General features: G+C 34.4%; 1 protein-coding gene and 1 non-coding gene across 4 annotated transcripts in view; both read left to right on the plus strand.

Annotated features, from left to right (window-relative positions):
* The window catches only part of LOC114914680 (uncharacterized), a 30309-nt gene extending 29573 nt beyond the window's left edge, over positions 1–736 (plus strand). For 2 of the 3 annotated variants that reach the window (XM_029267510.2, XM_073247126.1), the window contains one exon: positions 277–736. In XM_029267510.2, the coding sequence (XP_029123343.1) occupies positions 277–416 (140 nt within the window). In that variant the 3' untranslated portion in view covers positions 417–736. The remainder of the gene's footprint in view (positions 1–276) is intronic. The other variant, XM_073247127.1, reaches the window with a different exon arrangement.
* A 5955-nt stretch (positions 737–6691) lies between these two features.
* On the plus strand, positions 6692–6791 carry LOC114914717 (U6 spliceosomal RNA). The gene has a single exon (XR_003802330.1). It is a non-coding gene; the product is annotated as a U6 spliceosomal RNA (small nuclear RNA).
* Positions 6792–17835: the final 11044 nt, after the last annotated feature.

Below are 17835 nucleotides of genomic sequence, written 5' to 3' on the forward strand. Positions count from 1 at the left end.
AGATCCACATATATAAGCAACAGAGTGCATGAATATTATATCATATCACATATATATATGTGTGTGTGTATCATGTTTGCGAGCATGGAGATTTACATCAGATGTACATGACCTTTTTCCTGTAAAATTTTCATATGGATACACAACACTAATATTGGATTGATGTTAGATGGCAGACTAGCTTCAAGATAAGAGATGCCTGCTGTGTTATCTTGTACTATTTGGGTTATCATGCTTATACTAGGCACCAAATTATCAATTAAGTGATGCTCACAGGATTATGGGTAAATGGTTGTGGCACGGAGGTCTGGAGCAGAATCCAGTGGCCCTGCGCCCGAGGTTGCATCAGGAGGCGAGCTAAACCATTTCCTGCTAGAAGACAAGTTGGTCATTGGATAAGGTTAGCAACGTGCTAGTGGAGGCCACCATCTTTTTTGTGAAGTCTTGTAAGCGTATCCGCGTCACAATCACTAAATCAACGACCTTTGCGGCCGCTACTTCTTGGAAGCCAGGGGGGCAATCTCATCTCTTGTTAATGTTACTCCAATTACACTCTTTTTGATATCTATGTTAATATTATTTCTTAGGATATTCATTCTATACTGTTTGGATTGGAAGTGCCTAGAGAGTGGAGTCGATTGTTCTATGAAAATCAGGGTGTGTAATGTATCGTTTCTTTGACTGTTTTTTGTAGTGTGATTATTTAGAATAAAAGTTTCATCTGTTATCACTACTATCACTTTGTCTTGGTTGCCAAGGCACTTCAATCTATAACCAATATTTTTTTTTTTTCGCACGTGCTAGATATAAAGGTGTGGACTCGTTACCAAATCTTTCTTTCTTTCTTTCTTTCTTATATTGGTGGTTGCAAATAAACCAAAATGACCTCAGTATCATTAGAAGGTATACCATCTCAAATACTAGGCCTTGTATTAGTGTCATTTTATCACTATGTCCGTATATCTAATATGAAAGCCAGTTTCACATATTGAATATCGGTACACCCCTCATACTATGTATGTGTATCAAACTGATATGATACGATTTATCCTGTATCATCTAATTTAGTATGGTATGTTGTTGTCTTGGATCATGCTTTCAAAAATATCAAAAGCTAAAGTTGGCTCAGCTCAATAAGTAAAAACCCTTCCCCTTAGGACTGTCCATTTTTGGCAACCCAATTTGCCACATAGTTTGCTTTCTTGTATATCAAAAAACAAAGTCATTCAAAATATTGCCAACATTATATATATATATATATATATATATATATATATATATATATATATATATATATATATATATATATATATATATATATATATATATATTATTTGAACAAAAAAAAATTCTCAAACTGTAAGTTGGACATGTCACATTGATCGGCACCATTGTCTTCAAGCTTGAAAGGCATTGCCAACATGGTGTCATATCTTTTGACATGGAAATGAATGGTCAGTTTAGCTCAAATTGAAGGAAGTGAATCTTCGCATCCATTGTGAAACTAAATTTTATATTATAAACACTAAATTTTATTTTGGACACTAATTTATTAGAATTTTATAGGGTATCATTTTTATTTCTTATTTTTATTATTTAAAAAAATCACAGTAATCAAGATAGAAGAAATGTTTGATATTATTACTTTTATTTTTTTTTCAAAAATTACTTTTATTATTACTTTTAAAAAATAAAAATTTTTACTTTCATTACTTTCAAAAATTAAAAACTTATATCTTTTACAATTATTATCGATACCATCTCCAGTGTCATTATTGTTGCTGCTGCTGTTGTCACCGCCACCACCACTACAACATATACCACCACCGTATCATTGCTGCTATCATCACTACCATTATCATATTGTTTGTATTCCAACCATTATTATAACCACTGCTACCACCCTCATGCCACTATATTAGTACCTCCACCATCATTATTATCTTTATTATTTTGCTATCACTACCACCATCTCAGCTACTATTATCATATTTATTTTTAAAAATAATTAAATATATTTATATTTTAAAAATTTAGAAATAAAATATAAATAAAATTTTTATTTTTTATTTCTAAAATGGCAAACGAAAATGATGCTAAACATTGCCTAAAATTTATACATTTGTTTTCAGTAAAACTAAAACTAATGCTTGTTAAAACATATAAAAATAAGCAGAAGATAACATGGAGGATCCCGAATATAATCATAACATCAATAATTATTTTTTCAGATAACATTGCCTCATGATTAGTACCAAACAAAAGCAACACAAAACACAATTGACTTTTGATTAGCTTTTTATTAATTTTTATTCATATTAACTTATGGAGAAAATAATGACTGAGCAATTGTTTAGAGCATGCTTGCGAACGCATACAAACCAACCAATAAAGATGAACAACCAAAAAGATAAAAATGGACATGTTAAAAGCTTATCAAACTAAGATTTAATTGCCCATAACAAATAAAATTAAGGATGGCACTGTCTGCATGTGATGAAAACTGTTGGCTTAATAGTGATTTGATGACTAATTTAATCAAATTATCTTAACCTTGGCTGGCTTTTCGAGCTGGTAAATTTCAATCCACTTTGTTTGATTTGCTTAAAGACCTCAAATCGCCACCTCGTCGTGAAGTGGAGCGGCACATAAAGTGAGGCTTTTAGATCAAAGTGTAAGTGATTCGTAGTCAAAAAAAGAGGTAAAGTGGTTAATTGTTATTGTAATCGAAAGCAAGCTGGAAACTATAATATCTCCCTTCTATCGTTTTCCTTCGTTTGCTTAAGCCTAAGGTAACTCGGCTTATGGCCAAATCAGACACATGTACAGTAGCTCATTTGTACATTAACCACCTTAAAGAAACCTTGCACTGTATATCTTTCCCTAGCACCAAGAATTCTTGACACAAAATGCATTAGTCTTTATGTATTTCCCTAATGTTCTCTTTTTCTTCCTAACATTTTCTGCACATTATTTCTCTTTTTTCATGTCTAAGGTGATCAGCACATGCCCATATAAAATTAAACAAAGATTGAAGTCCTCATTCACACTCAGAATTTGTTTAGTTTGTAAGAATATTCTTCAATCAGAGGTCATAATTTATTGCTTTTAAATTTGTTGTTATGCAATTGTTTGCCTCTCATCTAGGACCAGTAGAGCCATGGAATCCACCAAAGTTATGGAAGCCCTGAACAATACCGATGCAGCAACTTAATTGAGATGACACGCAAGGTATTGAGACTGATGGATTCTAGCAATAAATAGTATAAAATAAGGATTTAAAACTGGCCAAATACATTACTGTGTATATTAACAACTCAATATGGAGGGCAGAATTTAGATTGCTTGAGATAGCATTATAAGTTAAAACACACCCATACCCATTTTGTTTCTCATATACCTTTTTTCTTTCATAATTATCGGTAAATGGTCTACTAGAAAAATAGCCCAACCTATTGCACCACCTTGAACTCGGTAGGCCCAGTTTGTGGTGAAGGTGAGGGCCAAATGGAACTTTCAAAATATTGGAAGCGTATAAGCAAACAAAAATTATAGAAACAATTATAACAACGGCCCTTCAACTTTTCACTGGTTATGCTTACATCCGAAAGGCCAAAACTTCTATTTTTTTTATTAGACCGTAAAATTTATGATTTTGTTGCAATATGACTTAGTTATCCATCCAACATCGTTAATAATATTAGTGAAATGATTAGTTGGCCCTCGAAGTTTACTGATAGAATGAAATCAAAATTTGGGGTTCACTTCTACCAAAATATGACTACTCTTCTCATTCTGGCAGGAAAAATATTAATATAATTTTATGTCCGAACTTTTCTATCATGATAATCATAAGTTCACGGATCATGACCAGACGATTGAGTCATATTGCAAACAAATCTTAAATTTTAAGATCTATTTAAAAAAATTTAAAAAATTAAGATGTAAATATAAATCATAAAAAATTAAAACTACGTTATAATTTTTTTCAAACCATATTATATTTTTGTTGAAATGAAATTTTTTCTTGTTTATCAAGCACTCTGATGTTGCCGTCAAGTTCAGAGAATAGCAAGCAGAGATACTACCAAAACAACATATTAGCTCCATTTATACGTCCATTCTACGGTTGTATCACATGGTTGCAGGCTAACAAAGCCATCGTAACAACATCATAATCCAACGAATTTTTATATTAACACATCACATGCAACAACAACATCCCATAGTTCAATTAAATTTTGATATTAAATCTTATTAAATAACAGTACAAATACTATCGGGAAAAGATAAAAAAAGTTAAAAGCACGGCGTCATAAAAAGTTCTACCTGGGGACCAGAAACCTCCGAGCTGTACAATAAGAAAAAGACCGACTGGGGATAAGACAGGGGTTAGTAATTTAATACACGAGAGAGTTGTGTATCTTAAGTTGTACGCGTTATTATTATTATAATTATGAGATTCGTGAGTCTCCTGAAAGAAAATCAACTAAAATAATAATAAAAAATAAAGAATGCGGCTAACCTTCCCACATGCGGACACCACGAGATTCCATGCCGCCGTGGACGCTGCCAAATTTGACATGACCGGGTGGTTGAGAGGTGCTCCGCTCGTTCATGTAAGGAAACATATGATTAAATAAATTATGTTCTTACCCAAAAAATAATAATAATAAATTATGTTGCACTTATTTAATTTAAAGGAAATGCTTTAGAGCCCAAAATATGGTACCAAGACAAAGCTTGCACGAGAGAGGTTGGTTCCTCATTATTAGATTTTTTTTTAATAATAAAAAAATACCATTTTATTTTAATTTTTAAGCAGCCAACCGTTGGGGCAGTTGGTTAGCTGGTGTCGTTTCTCAATGGGCGCGAGATCAAACCCTGGCGGATGTTTTTTGAAACGGGAGTTTTATTTGAATAGGGTTAATCCTATATGCCTTGAAGACATCCTCTTTGAAGCTTTCCATTTTTTCTTTCTCCATTTGCGCTAACAGTTTTATTTGAATAGGGTTACCGTACATGCCTTAAAGCTATCCTAGTCGAAGCTTTCTATTTTTTTTCTTTCTCAATTTGCTCTAACACATATCATGTACTGTATTAATATCATGAATTGCACCAATCATTTACCCTTAAAGGTGATAATTCTTTCCGATCTGATCCAAATGGAGTAGATTTTACCCAATCAGATTAAAAGAAGAAGTAGACATGAGTTTTCGAAAAAATACCCAAAGTAGATTTGGATCAAATATGGATAATGATATGTTCCATTCCAAACCCACTTCAATAATACCTTTTATTCAAATAAATTTAAATCTTTCTCTCTCTCATTTAGATCAAAACCTCCCCCCCCACTCGATGATCGGGCTATTCGACACTCGTGGCGCTACATCGCTACGGCGTTCTGGCAACCAACGGGTCTCCACTCCCCCCACCCTCTCCCTCTCTCTCTCATTTACATCAACCCCTCCACCCCCATCTAATGACCCGGCCATCCCAAGCGGCGCTGCAATGGCCGATGGCCAGCACATCACCTCTCCCCCCTATCCCTAACGAAACAACGGTGGCCCAACAGCTAGGGTTCCAACAAAACTTTAGCCATCATCTAAGCTTCCCTATTCGGCTGTTCAAAGCCTTCTACTTGACTGAGATTCCCAAGGACCGAAAAAATAGAGGAAACACTAGGAAAAATCATTCAAAACAAAAGAAAGATGGAAAAAAATTAAAAGATAAGATCTTTTCCCATATAGATTGATCTTTTTTTTTTTTTCTTTTTGCTTCTTTTTCTTTTCATTTTATTCTCCTTTTTGGAGATTTGTGAGGAAGGAGAGTACCTAAGAGAAATCAGAGGGGTTTTTAGGTTCCGATTGAGATTTTTTCTCAAGCATATGGGATTTTGTGCGAGTTGTGGTAGTTTGAGATGGTCTCTTTGGTGGAAGCATGATATTTTGTAGGATTTGAGGATAGTCAGATGGGGCAGCGAATAGTAGTGGAGCGGCGGTGGAGATGAGAAATGGAGAAAGAAGACCGATTCAAGTATACCTGATCAGACCCATCCTTAGAGCTTGATTTGGTCCAACTCAAGATGGATACAGGTATGGTTCTTTTTCTAGTGAGACGAATATGGGTATCGATCGATCCGATCAATATCCGATCCATTGTCATCCCTACTTTTTCTATCTCAACGATTAAGCACTTTTTAGAATACCACACCTAACCCACATAATTAGGGATGAAAGTGGATTGGATTATATCCATTAGGATCCATTTTCATATCCAAATCAATAAGAACATAGATAGAAATTGGAGTATCTGATTATATTTGTATCCATATCCATATTCGAATATTCAATTTTACTTATAACTTTATATAATTTTATATAACATGCATGAATATTTTAAAAAAATATATATAATCATATTAATATGCTATTAACTTGATTTATTATCTACTTAATAATAGCTTTGATTTTGTAGTCATAAAGTTTAATTATTTGATTTATATCTCTATTTACATCTATATTTTGAATATTTGATTTATATATTCAAAAAATAAATATGGATATAGATATACTGGTATCCAATTTGATTTCAACCCTATCAGAAATGTTACTTTTCATTTGAACCTTTAAACGACATATTAAAATGTATATCAAGATTAAGATATGTCAAAGCAAAGGTTTGAATATGTGATAATTATTAGGCATCCAATAAAATTGGAACAATGCAAAGAGGATTGGCATGGTCCTATGCAAGGATGACATACACAAATCGAGTATTTGATAGTTATTAGGCGTATTATTAGATATCATATATATGTTTGATACGTTTATTAGCTATTAGGCTCTCGGATACATTCCTAAAATATAGACTTTGTTGCATTAGGAAAAGATCTTCCACCCTTTTCTTCCCTCTCTTTCTTTGAGGAAAAAAAATCCATCTAATAATACTTGGAATTACATGTGGCACAAATCCTAAGATATTTATGAGAAATGGTGGAGGTTTTTGCTCATGCCAAGGTAGAGAGGAAGTCAAGGCTGCTCTAGGCTACACAGCCTGTTTCATTTGGATGAACAAAAATGATAGGGTGCTGGGTGGATCAATTACCCCACCAAAAGGTTGGATACAATAGGTGGTTAGCTGGCACATTGATGTGAATCAGAACCAGGCTTTACTTTCCTTCAGCACTATCACAAGCCCAAAGGTAATCTTCAAGGGGCTTCTCTCTACTAAATTTCAAACTCTATCAAATTGGTTGCCCCCTCCTCTTTTGTGTGCTAAAGATCAATTTTTGTTGGCTCACACAAAGGACCATCAACAGGAGCTAGCTACATTGTAAGGGATTCCCAAGGTGCTCTCCTATGTGCCAGGGAGAAGAAATTGCTTCACGCTCTGTCCCTTTTGCTGAATCAACTGTAACTTGGGAGGGCTTGTGCCGTGTGGTGTTTAAGTTTGAAGCCTTCCAAGTCCAGTTGGAAGGGGATTCCACCGCAATTATTAGTTCGATTCGAAATAGTTCTTCCTCACATCTCTCGGATCCTCTGCTCAAAGATATCCTGCAGATGCCATTTGGATGTTTCAAGTTATACATATGCACAGAAAATATTTTGTACACCGTCTGTAGTGTAGAAAATCTGATATAAAGCATACCATTTTGTCACATTGGACTATATAGTCATCATTTTTAAATATGCGTTTAATACCATTTAATGTCCACAATTTTATTTTTTCATTTGAAATTTTGAATGATGAAAAATGCTCCTTTTTTTCTAAAAAAAATTATGATATCCTGTGCCGATATTATGATATCCTACGTTGAAATTATGGTTTTCTGCATCGGATGTCATAATTTTTTCACAGGATGTCATACAGATGGAAAGATATTTTTGTCATTAAAAATTTTTTATAATTCTAATGATGAAAATATCCTTCTCTCTTTATGATATCCCATGAAAAAATTATGATATGTTGTGCAAAAAATCATAATTTCAATGCAGTATGCCATGATATCGACACAGGATACCATAATTTTTTCGAAAGAAAAGAGATATTTTTATCATTCAAAATTTTAAATAAAAAAATAAAATTATAAATATTAAATATATATTAAAAAAATAATAATTATATAATTTAATAAAATAAAATAATATACTTCACGTCAGAACTTTTACATGGGCGGTGTACGAAGAATTTCTAAGCACATACTGCGTCGCCTGCGCTGCTTTGGATGCTGATGTCAAACGGAAGAGGGGTGATGGTGTTCTGCCCCAATTGTCTTACCTTCCGTTGGCAAATGTCCAGGGTCTCTATTCTGTTTTGACTTTCTAGCTGATACATTAAACGCCCTCCACAAAAAGGTATTTACAAGAACAACCATTAAAGTGGCCGCATGCCACAATTTCCTAGACATCATTATCCGAACCATCATGCTACGTAGAATACTTGTTAATCTAGCTTATGCTATTTGAATATATTGAGTGCAAATCTTTTGTGCCCATTGAAATGTTCCCCTCCATGCATTGAACCAGGTGAAAGGCTCCATTGAGTCCATATGAGAGAGAGAGAGAGAGGAAAAACTCTCCATAAATTTATAGGAATTGTTGAGGCTTCGTGCCCACAGTATATAAACCTTCTTTTTTCCACCAAACACATAAGGTATTGTCCATTCTGGGACAGTGCGTGCCCCGAAGGCGCACTGAGAACGTTGCCCCTCACGATTTTACCCTTCAAAAAGTACCTCACGTGGGCAAGAGGGAGTCCGCACTCTTAAGCAGTAGACACTCTCGACTGTGGTCGATATGGGACATCGAAAGGCTCGGCCTCCCGATGCTCGACCCACAACATAGCCCCCCCAGTCGAGAGGGTGTACGCGTGGGTGTGGGGAGAGGTTCCCCTTCCTGGCGCGTCAATGTTGAGGCTACGTGCCCAGAGTATACGAACCTTCTCCCCTCCACCAAACACGTGAGGTATTGTCCGCTCGACTGTGGTCGATATGAGACTTTCGAGGCTCGGCCTCCCGATGCCTGACCCACAACACAGCCCCCCAGTCGAGAGGGTCTGCGCATGGGTGCGGGGACGGATTCCCCTACCTGGCATGCCAATATTGAGGCTACGTGCCCAGAGTGTACGAACCTTCTCCCCTCTACCAAACACGTGAGGTATTGTCCGCTCTGGGACAGCGCGTGTCCCGAAGGCGTACTGAGAACGCTGTCCCTCACGATTTTGCCCTCCAAAAGGTACCTCACATGAGCAAGAGAAAGTCTGCACTTTTAAGCAGTAGATACTCTCGACTGTGATCGATATGAGACTTTCAAAGCTCGGTCTTCCGATGCCTGACCCACAACAGGAATAAAAAACACACACAAAAAAAAACCAAATGAGCACTCCTCCTTTTGATTAGTCTTCCTCTTTTTCGACAATATACTCCACTGCCTTCTGCCTAAGCTCCTACACCTAAGCTACCTTCTCTAACTCCATTCCCTCCGCTCTTTCTTCGAGCCATATCTCCATCAGATCCTAGGGTGATGGTGAATGGTAGGAGTTATCACAAATTTCAATCGATCTATAAAATAGTTTTTTGTTAATCGTTTACTGTTGATCCATGTTATTAGACAGGACTTGGGCTCAATATACCTGAGTTTTTTTTTTTTTTTGGTAAATTAGATGGATTAAACAATATGAGTATAGATATATCTATAAAAATTAGAAGATAAAATATTAAAAAATTAAATAAAAAGATTTGTCGAAGAATTATATATAGTCCCAATATGGACGGCCATATAGGTCACCATCCAATTGGCAGCACCATTGGCTTCCCTCTAAATGTAATACCTCAGTGAAGATCAATAGATGCATCATGCAATCCAAGGAGATAAATTCAAGCATCAATAGGTGGACTTGAAAGCCATCTAATAACTATCGAGAAGTCTCCCTCTAAACCGGAGTTTGGTTTTTAACAAGAGGTAGTGATGGTTTTATTTTTTAGTAAAAAATAGTGATATTTTTATCTTTTAGTAGAAAAATATGTGTGGTATGTCATTATGAGTGAGAGAGAGTAGCATGAGAGTTGGGAGAATTTCTCTTTTGTAGGAAGGGAGCTAAACTCATTATTTTTATCCCTTTATTTTCTTTTGAATAAATCTATTTTTATCTCTAATTTTTCTTTCATTATTGTTGTTTGATTTAATAGATGCTTGTTTGGGTCTTGAGCTAGTGCACTTGATCTACACCAAAAATTATGCCATTCTGTATGGTATCAAAGTAAGGTTGGAGAATAGTCAAAAGGTATGCACCTTCAATCAAATTTTTAGAGCACTATTTTGAGAGCGGAGACTTGATTGTTTAGGGATTTTGAAGGTAATTATTCAACAAGGCTCTAGAGCTTTCACAATTCATTATATGTGTGCACGTAAATGTGTGAACTTTATTGTGATCCAATATTCAAATTACAATGGCTGATTTCATGAAAATAAACATGATTGCTTTTGCTACCACTTATCTCTATAAGTTGAATAATACTAATTATCCAATTTGGAAGTCCATGTTAAAATCATACTCAATAGGACAAGAGTTTTAGGGTATCTTGGAAAAGTGAGAGACAATGCTAGTACATTCTCTTGATAATAAAATTGCTAGAAAAAGTAGAATATGAAATCAAAGAAGGTGGCGTGGATTATCCAAGCTATAATCAATAAAAAGACATCTCTATATTCAGGATATAGAGAAGCTGAAGAATGCATCAAATATTCTTGCGACTATCTACTCAAGATCTAGCAAGATGAGACGTCTAAGTACTCTCAAATAAAAGTTGCCTAAAGAACGGATTTGGTTCCAAGCTTTCCCCAAAATCCAAATTAAGTGCAAGATTAGTTTATGGAAGAAGATTTAAAGTAGGAGTGACCGGTTGGAGATTGGATCAAGTTCTAAAAGCTTAGAGCATGCCAAAATTGATTAGCTTAAAAATCAATCAAGTCAAAAAAAAAAAAATCTAAAGCAAAAGGAGCTTGATCAAATTGATATTATATCAAGTTCAGAGGAGATCATGATTGAAGAACTAGTTAATTTTAAAATTTCTTAAAAATAATCAAAAGATGCTAGAATTGATCTAATTATAGAGATCTATATTGAGTAATTATATAGAAGAGTCATATATCGAAGCTATCTAAGATATGGATATTTCTTTTGGAGATTCAGTGGATGAAGAGATGATTGATGTTGAAGTAGTTTCGGAAAACAAGTAGCTAAATGATATGCTTGGTTTGGGCATTTCAAATTCTACCTTCGACAAGACTATTGGTGTGCCACTTGATTTCAAAACTACTCCAAAATTTAAACAACTAAAAAAATCTATGCATAAAGATCTGATTCCATATTTAAGAAAAGTCAATAACATATAGATATGTGAAATAACATTTATAGAAGATTAATTTCAGTGATCTAATTATTCATGAGATAGAAGAACTAGTTAGTTTTGGAGTTGCTCAAGTAAATCCAAAGCTTTGTTACTGATGGCTAATGCTTTAGTGGGCATTGATCGCAACTTACAGTTTGATATTTGTTGGCATAAATTAAATGCTTAATGGAATATCAATATAGTAATTATAGAGCCAATGCTAAGAAGAAGCATTGATAGACATGATGGTTTCCTATTTATACATCGAAAGAAAGAAGCTAGTTAAGGAGTTATTGTCCAGTCCAATAAAGAAACTGTGTTGTTTAATTGTTGGTTTGGCAAATTATTAGATGTTGCTAATACAGTAATAATGGTAATCACTATTGTAGCTTTCACGTCATAAATAAATTTAATATTGTCAGCATATAACTAGTCATAAGAGGGAGAGTCGGAGTCATCATGAACTCTAACTCATCAATGAGATAATTTTTTATTTTTGAGCTTCAGGCGTAATATACATGAGTTTGTCTTTTAGCATGAGACATTGATATTTTCATCTTCTAATAGAAGATAATGATATTTTTATCTTCTACTTGAAAAGGGAATATGTGTGTGATACTATGAGGAAGATAGTGGTGTAAGAATTAGGAGAATCCTTTGTCCTTGTGAGGTATTTTTATGGGAGGGAGCCAAACTCATTATTTCAACTTTATTCTCTCTAACTTTTTTCCTTACTTGATCTAGATTTTTTTACGTGTATATTTTTATAAATATATGAAATCATATGAAAGTACATCCTTATATAATATTATAAATCATATATATATATATATATATATATAATATTATAATAATTCAGATGTGGACAAGATACACTAGATCGCCTACCTATGTTGCGGAGCATTTAGAAAGGATACTATAGATTGACTATTCATCTGTTCGGACAGATCTGTATGATATGTTATTTTATAATTTTATTAGATAAATTATTAAAAAAATTATGATCTAGAAAGATTCATCCGTTTATCAAAAACGAAGAAACTTAACTTCTCTAAAGTCTACAAATTTCTTGGAAAAAAATTGACATCCCTCCTCCTCAAACCATAGAGAAGTGATTAAAGTTTCCACGTCCAAAAGTAACCCTATCAAATTATTTTATTAAATTTTTAAATACTTTTATATATTTAAGGTTTAAAATATGCTAGATTCCTATAGAAGAAACGGCTGCAACCTTAATGAACTCAGAGAGATCTGATTTAGCAGATAAGAAAGATCAAAATCTACTAAAAAGTATATTCCAAAAACCTTTAAGAATACTTTTAAATCAAGAGATGAAAGTGAGAGATAATCTACTAGAAAAAAAAGTTAATCATCAATCATTTCTTTTATATCTTTTAGCACTAAGATTTTGGTTAAATTATTTTAAATTTAAAATATATAAATTATCTTAAAATCTCAAAGAAATATTACCTCCAAAATCATTCAAAATTATTTATTTTTAAATAAGTTATTCTTTGCTCTTTTTTGTCCTATGAGATTCGGGACTCATTTGGTTCGCGGGAAGAATTTTTCTTCCCAACTTTCTGAGAATAGAATTTTGGCATGTTTGATTGATCGTGAAAAAGTGACTTATTACAGAATAGCTTCTGTTTGGTTGAGCACCCATTTTTCTAAAAAAAGCTGTATAAAATACCTATTATACATTTAGTAGACGTTGGAACATATCTTTTTGCTTCTAAACTTTATATAAATATTAATATAATATTAATATTTTAATATAATAAATTTATTAATATAGATATAAATATAATATTAAATATTATATTATATTTATATAAATATTATATAAATATTAATATATTAGTATAAATATTAAAATAATATTAAATTATGTTAAATATTATAATATTAATATTATATTTATATAAATATTAGGATAATATTAATATAATATTATATTACTATTGAATATTTTATCCTCACTATCTATTGATATTTTATAAAATTTTAATTATTGATGTAAAGAGATATTTTAAAAAAATAAAATAATATTATTTTTCATCCTATAAAAAATATCAAAATTCATCTTCTTCATATATTTTTATTTTTTATATATTTTTTTAAATTTCCTCTCTTCTTAATACTCCGATCTCTTTTCTCTTTCACTTTCCATCGACCAAATGAATGCCAAGGGAATGAGTGAAGGGCATCTTTTCTGCCCACCTGTAAGTAAGATTACATGGTCATCAACCAAGGACTGGACCCGGCATATCCAGAGTTGCTGGTTTGACTGCCAGTGGGTTAACCAATTATTTATATTATTTTTTTCCCAATTTTTTCTCCTGTTCTCAACCACAGATTCAAAAGCCTCTTTCCGATTCTGACAAATCTGAACCTTTTGATACCACATTGACTAAGTAATTAGTTTAAAAAGTATAAGCTATTAATTGTTTTTGGTATACAAAATTTAAACTATTATGGGCCTACTTAGATGTACAGACCTAAAATTCCATGAAATTTAATAGTTTGGACCAGTACAATTAGAAAAAAAAAAGTCTAAACTTTTTCCAACACCTAGAGGCCTTTAGAATGGGATGGTTTGAATCCCATAAGAAAAAAAAATGATCTACTGAGATAATGTTTTTCTCTTTATAGGATTCAGATCAGATCATGTAAAAAGTAGTTTGGATGGTTGTAGACTTAACTTTGACCCAACTTCTAATTTAATATTTTTTTATCATTGTGTTAGTCCCATCTAGGAATCCTATGGGATTTTGGTCCCTACTATCCAATCAGACCCTAAGTAAAAAATGTATATCAGACTTGATGTGCATCATAGGAAAATTGATCCTTGGTTCTACTTATAAATGCCAAATTTTTCTCTCTATCCAGTTTTCAGCCTAATGATTTTGTTTTCTTTTGTTAATGCAAACAAGTTGCATGATCCATCAATTCATTAGATTATGATACCTGGGCAAATGTATTTAAGAATATAATTATTCTGAATTCCATTCAAATTCATTCTGATTTCAATTCCAATTTTGATGCTTATCATAATTCTGGTTGCAAATTAGATCCATCCTAAATGATTTGAGGGTAAACTTTCTTGTTTAGTAGGTCCGTTCTTTTTTTTTCCTTCCATTTTTTTCATTTTAGATTATGACTTTAGTTGAAGCTCGAATATCAAAGAGTGATAAGTTGAATGAGTTCTACACTGCTTGCAGCCATGAAGTAAAATGTGGCTAATTCAAGAATTACATGAGATCTGCTTGTCAAATACTCACCAAGGCAGAAACATGACCTCTCGGTTGTGACCTTCTTTGGCTGTAAAAACGCATAAGCAATACATAGAATAAACGACAAATAAGCTAAACTATGAACCATGAAATGTTTATCCAGTAAAAATAAAAGCCTCCAAAAATTCCACGTTCTGTTTAATAGTGCTGTCAAGGCCCTTCTTATTTTTTTTTATGTTTATTAATTTTTCTCCTTATTCTTTGAGTGTGAGTACGTACAGTGAGACATGCATGTTAGTGCTTGGCACCTATATTTAAGAAGCCCAACTCTAGTATCATGCAAGATACGGCTTACAAGGGAGAGTATAATTTTGCAGCAAGAATGAAGTTAAAAACAAGATCTAAGGTAGTTTTGCAATTGGAGCAAGCACGGGCTTGATCAACAAGACTCGCAATACAGAAAATCTGCCTACAATTTTTTTTTCTTGGAATAATGATTTTAGATTTAGACTTATCCATGGAATTGGATTGAGTCCAATAAAATCTAGTTTATTAATTTTTTTTTTTTAACATTTCAGTTTATTAAACATTTTTATTTTTGTGTTGAATTTTATCTTATTATATTTTTTAAATATATTTAATGCTGAAAATAATGACCATTTTAATATTCAAGATTGATTATTCATAAGTAAGAAAGATAAATAGAATGTTATCTATAGAATTAATACTGTTGGGTGGATGTCTGGCCAAAACACCACCTCCCAAGATCCTTTCAGTACCACGCGATGCAGCAGGAAGAAAGAAGAAACAAAACAAAAAGAAAAACAATCAAAATACGTGGATCAGCCACAAAAGGGCTCGCCTCCACGGGGCATGCAAACTTCACTATGAAAAGAAAATTTTACAAGAGGAGACCTCACCCTCAACCCTTGTACACCCAATTCTCTCTCACATGAAGTTTTCCTCACAAAAGCTCTCTCTCTCTTGGAGACCCCCTGAACCCCTGAAGAGCCTGGCGACCGCTGTCCAGGAGCCTCCTGCTCCTTCTCTCACAGCGCCTCACGCCTCTCTCTCTCTCCTCTCGGTTCGTACGGCGGCGAGAAAACTACCACACTCTCTCCTGAGAATTAAAGGCTTAAACAAGACTTAAAACATGTTAGAGAAGGATTAGGACTCCTTAATCAAGCCAAATCACGTCCCAGACCGTCCGATCAAGACCGGGAGCCACCTGGGCCGTCCGATCGCGCTCCGGTCCACGAAATAGGGCCGTGGACCGCGAGAAACGCGTGGGAAACGCCCACGCGGTCCACAGACCGCGCCGTGGACCACCCGGTCCACGGTGGACCGGGGCAAGGGCCAGCAGGCCGCTGGGTCGCGCGTCCCGCGCAGGCCTGGGCCTGGGTCGCGCGTCCCGTGCGGGCCTGGGCCTGGGACGCGCGTCCCGCGCGGGCCTGGGTCGCGCGTCCCGCGCGGGCCTGGGTCCCGCGTCCCACGCGGGCCTGGGACGCGCGTCCCGCGCGCCGCCGCCTGCGGCCGCGCCGCTACCGCCCGCCGCCGGTCGCCGGCGGTCCTCCGCCGCCTCGATTCTCGTGCCGACTTCAAAAGCTCGTATCTCCTCCATCCGAGCTTCGATTCAGGTGATCTTGGTCTCGTTGGACTCCGTTTTTCGCCGCGAACCTCACTGTGGGCTCAATGTGGGCTGAATCTCGAGGCATCAAATCCTAACAAATACAGTGGATAAAATAGGGAAGCACAGCTCGGATATTATGTAAATGTAGGATAATTGCCAAGTTAAAATAAGAATTTTATAAGATATTAGTATGGCCGGTATAATGTTTTATGATGCATAACATTGAGTAGTTAGAAAATAATAAGTACAAGACATGTGCAGTCTAAATGAGAATATTGAGATAGATATATTGTAATATAAAAAAATAAAATAAAAAATAAAAATAATATCAATTGAGGATAAATTGATAAAAAAGATGGCCCATAAGCTAAGAAATGCAGAAGCACAAATGAGTGATTAGATATATGTTTAAAAAAAAAAAAAGAGATAAAGGAAGACTAAAAATAACACCGGATGTAGTATTAAAAGACTTAATATTGTTATATCTTTTGGAAAATATGGATCTAATAATAATAAAATGGAGGAAAAATATTCTTGTAGCCGATCTTAACTAGTTTAGAATTAAAGCTCAGTTAAAGCTTAACTAGTTTAGAATTAAAATTGAGTTGAGTTGTATCTCATTCTTTTTATACTTAATTTTTCATATTTTTGTTGTTTCCTGTGATGTCATTAGGTACTCATGTACTCGCATATGTTTTACAAAATAACGTAGATATTTCCACGGTTGGACTTTATTGACCATGGAGGAGCAAGTTTGGTTGTCAATCATTACAGGTTGCAGCTAACATGCCATAAAAACATGTAACCTATTTTATAATATTGATCCAAATAATGCCAAAACGCATTTCAGTCTATGTCACATTTGGACTGCACCAACCATGCTACATCGTGCTCGAATCGCTTTAAATTACCTACATGATGACAGCTTCTTGACGTAGTTTATGGCCTTTGTGAATGATTGATTATTTTATCAAAAAAAATATTTTGGTATGAAAAAAATTCTTGTATACATCTATGCATATGTGGCAGTATTAGATTATGCTATGAGATAAATACCGATTATTTTATACTCAATCAAAATTCTAACAAACCAAACATTGTTTTCATGCATGCAAAACAAAATAGAGCACACCATTAAATATTGAGGAAGAAGAGGGAGGGCATCTCCTAAAAATTCCAATTTTCTCTCTCCCACTGGCTGCCAAAATTAATTAATTTTCCTGTCACATGATATCATGCAAAGGTAATCATGATGGTTACCGATATGCACATGAGGGGAGTAGATGAAGCCATGGTAACCGGAAAGTATCCATGCATCTAGAAATAGATCTTATCGATGAGGTTAGTAATTGGATACATTCATTTTGCTTCACCGTTGCGTATGACCTTCTTTTGTATCACGTGATACTCCAATAGTTCCTCATATAAGTGGCTGATAACTACGACCATTTGAGAAAAATTAGCATAAAACCATACATGAGAGGCCTGTGATTTTGGTAACAGTAATGAGAGGGGTTGCCATGTAGCAATAAGGGGATCATGGCAGACTTTGTCCTACTGAAGAGTGCTCGGCCCTA

The sequence above is a fragment of the Elaeis guineensis genome, chromosome 12, assembly GCF_000442705.2.
Source record: "Elaeis guineensis isolate ETL-2024a chromosome 12, EG11, whole genome shotgun sequence".
Classification (NCBI taxonomy): domain Eukaryota; kingdom Viridiplantae; phylum Streptophyta; class Magnoliopsida; order Arecales; family Arecaceae; genus Elaeis; species Elaeis guineensis.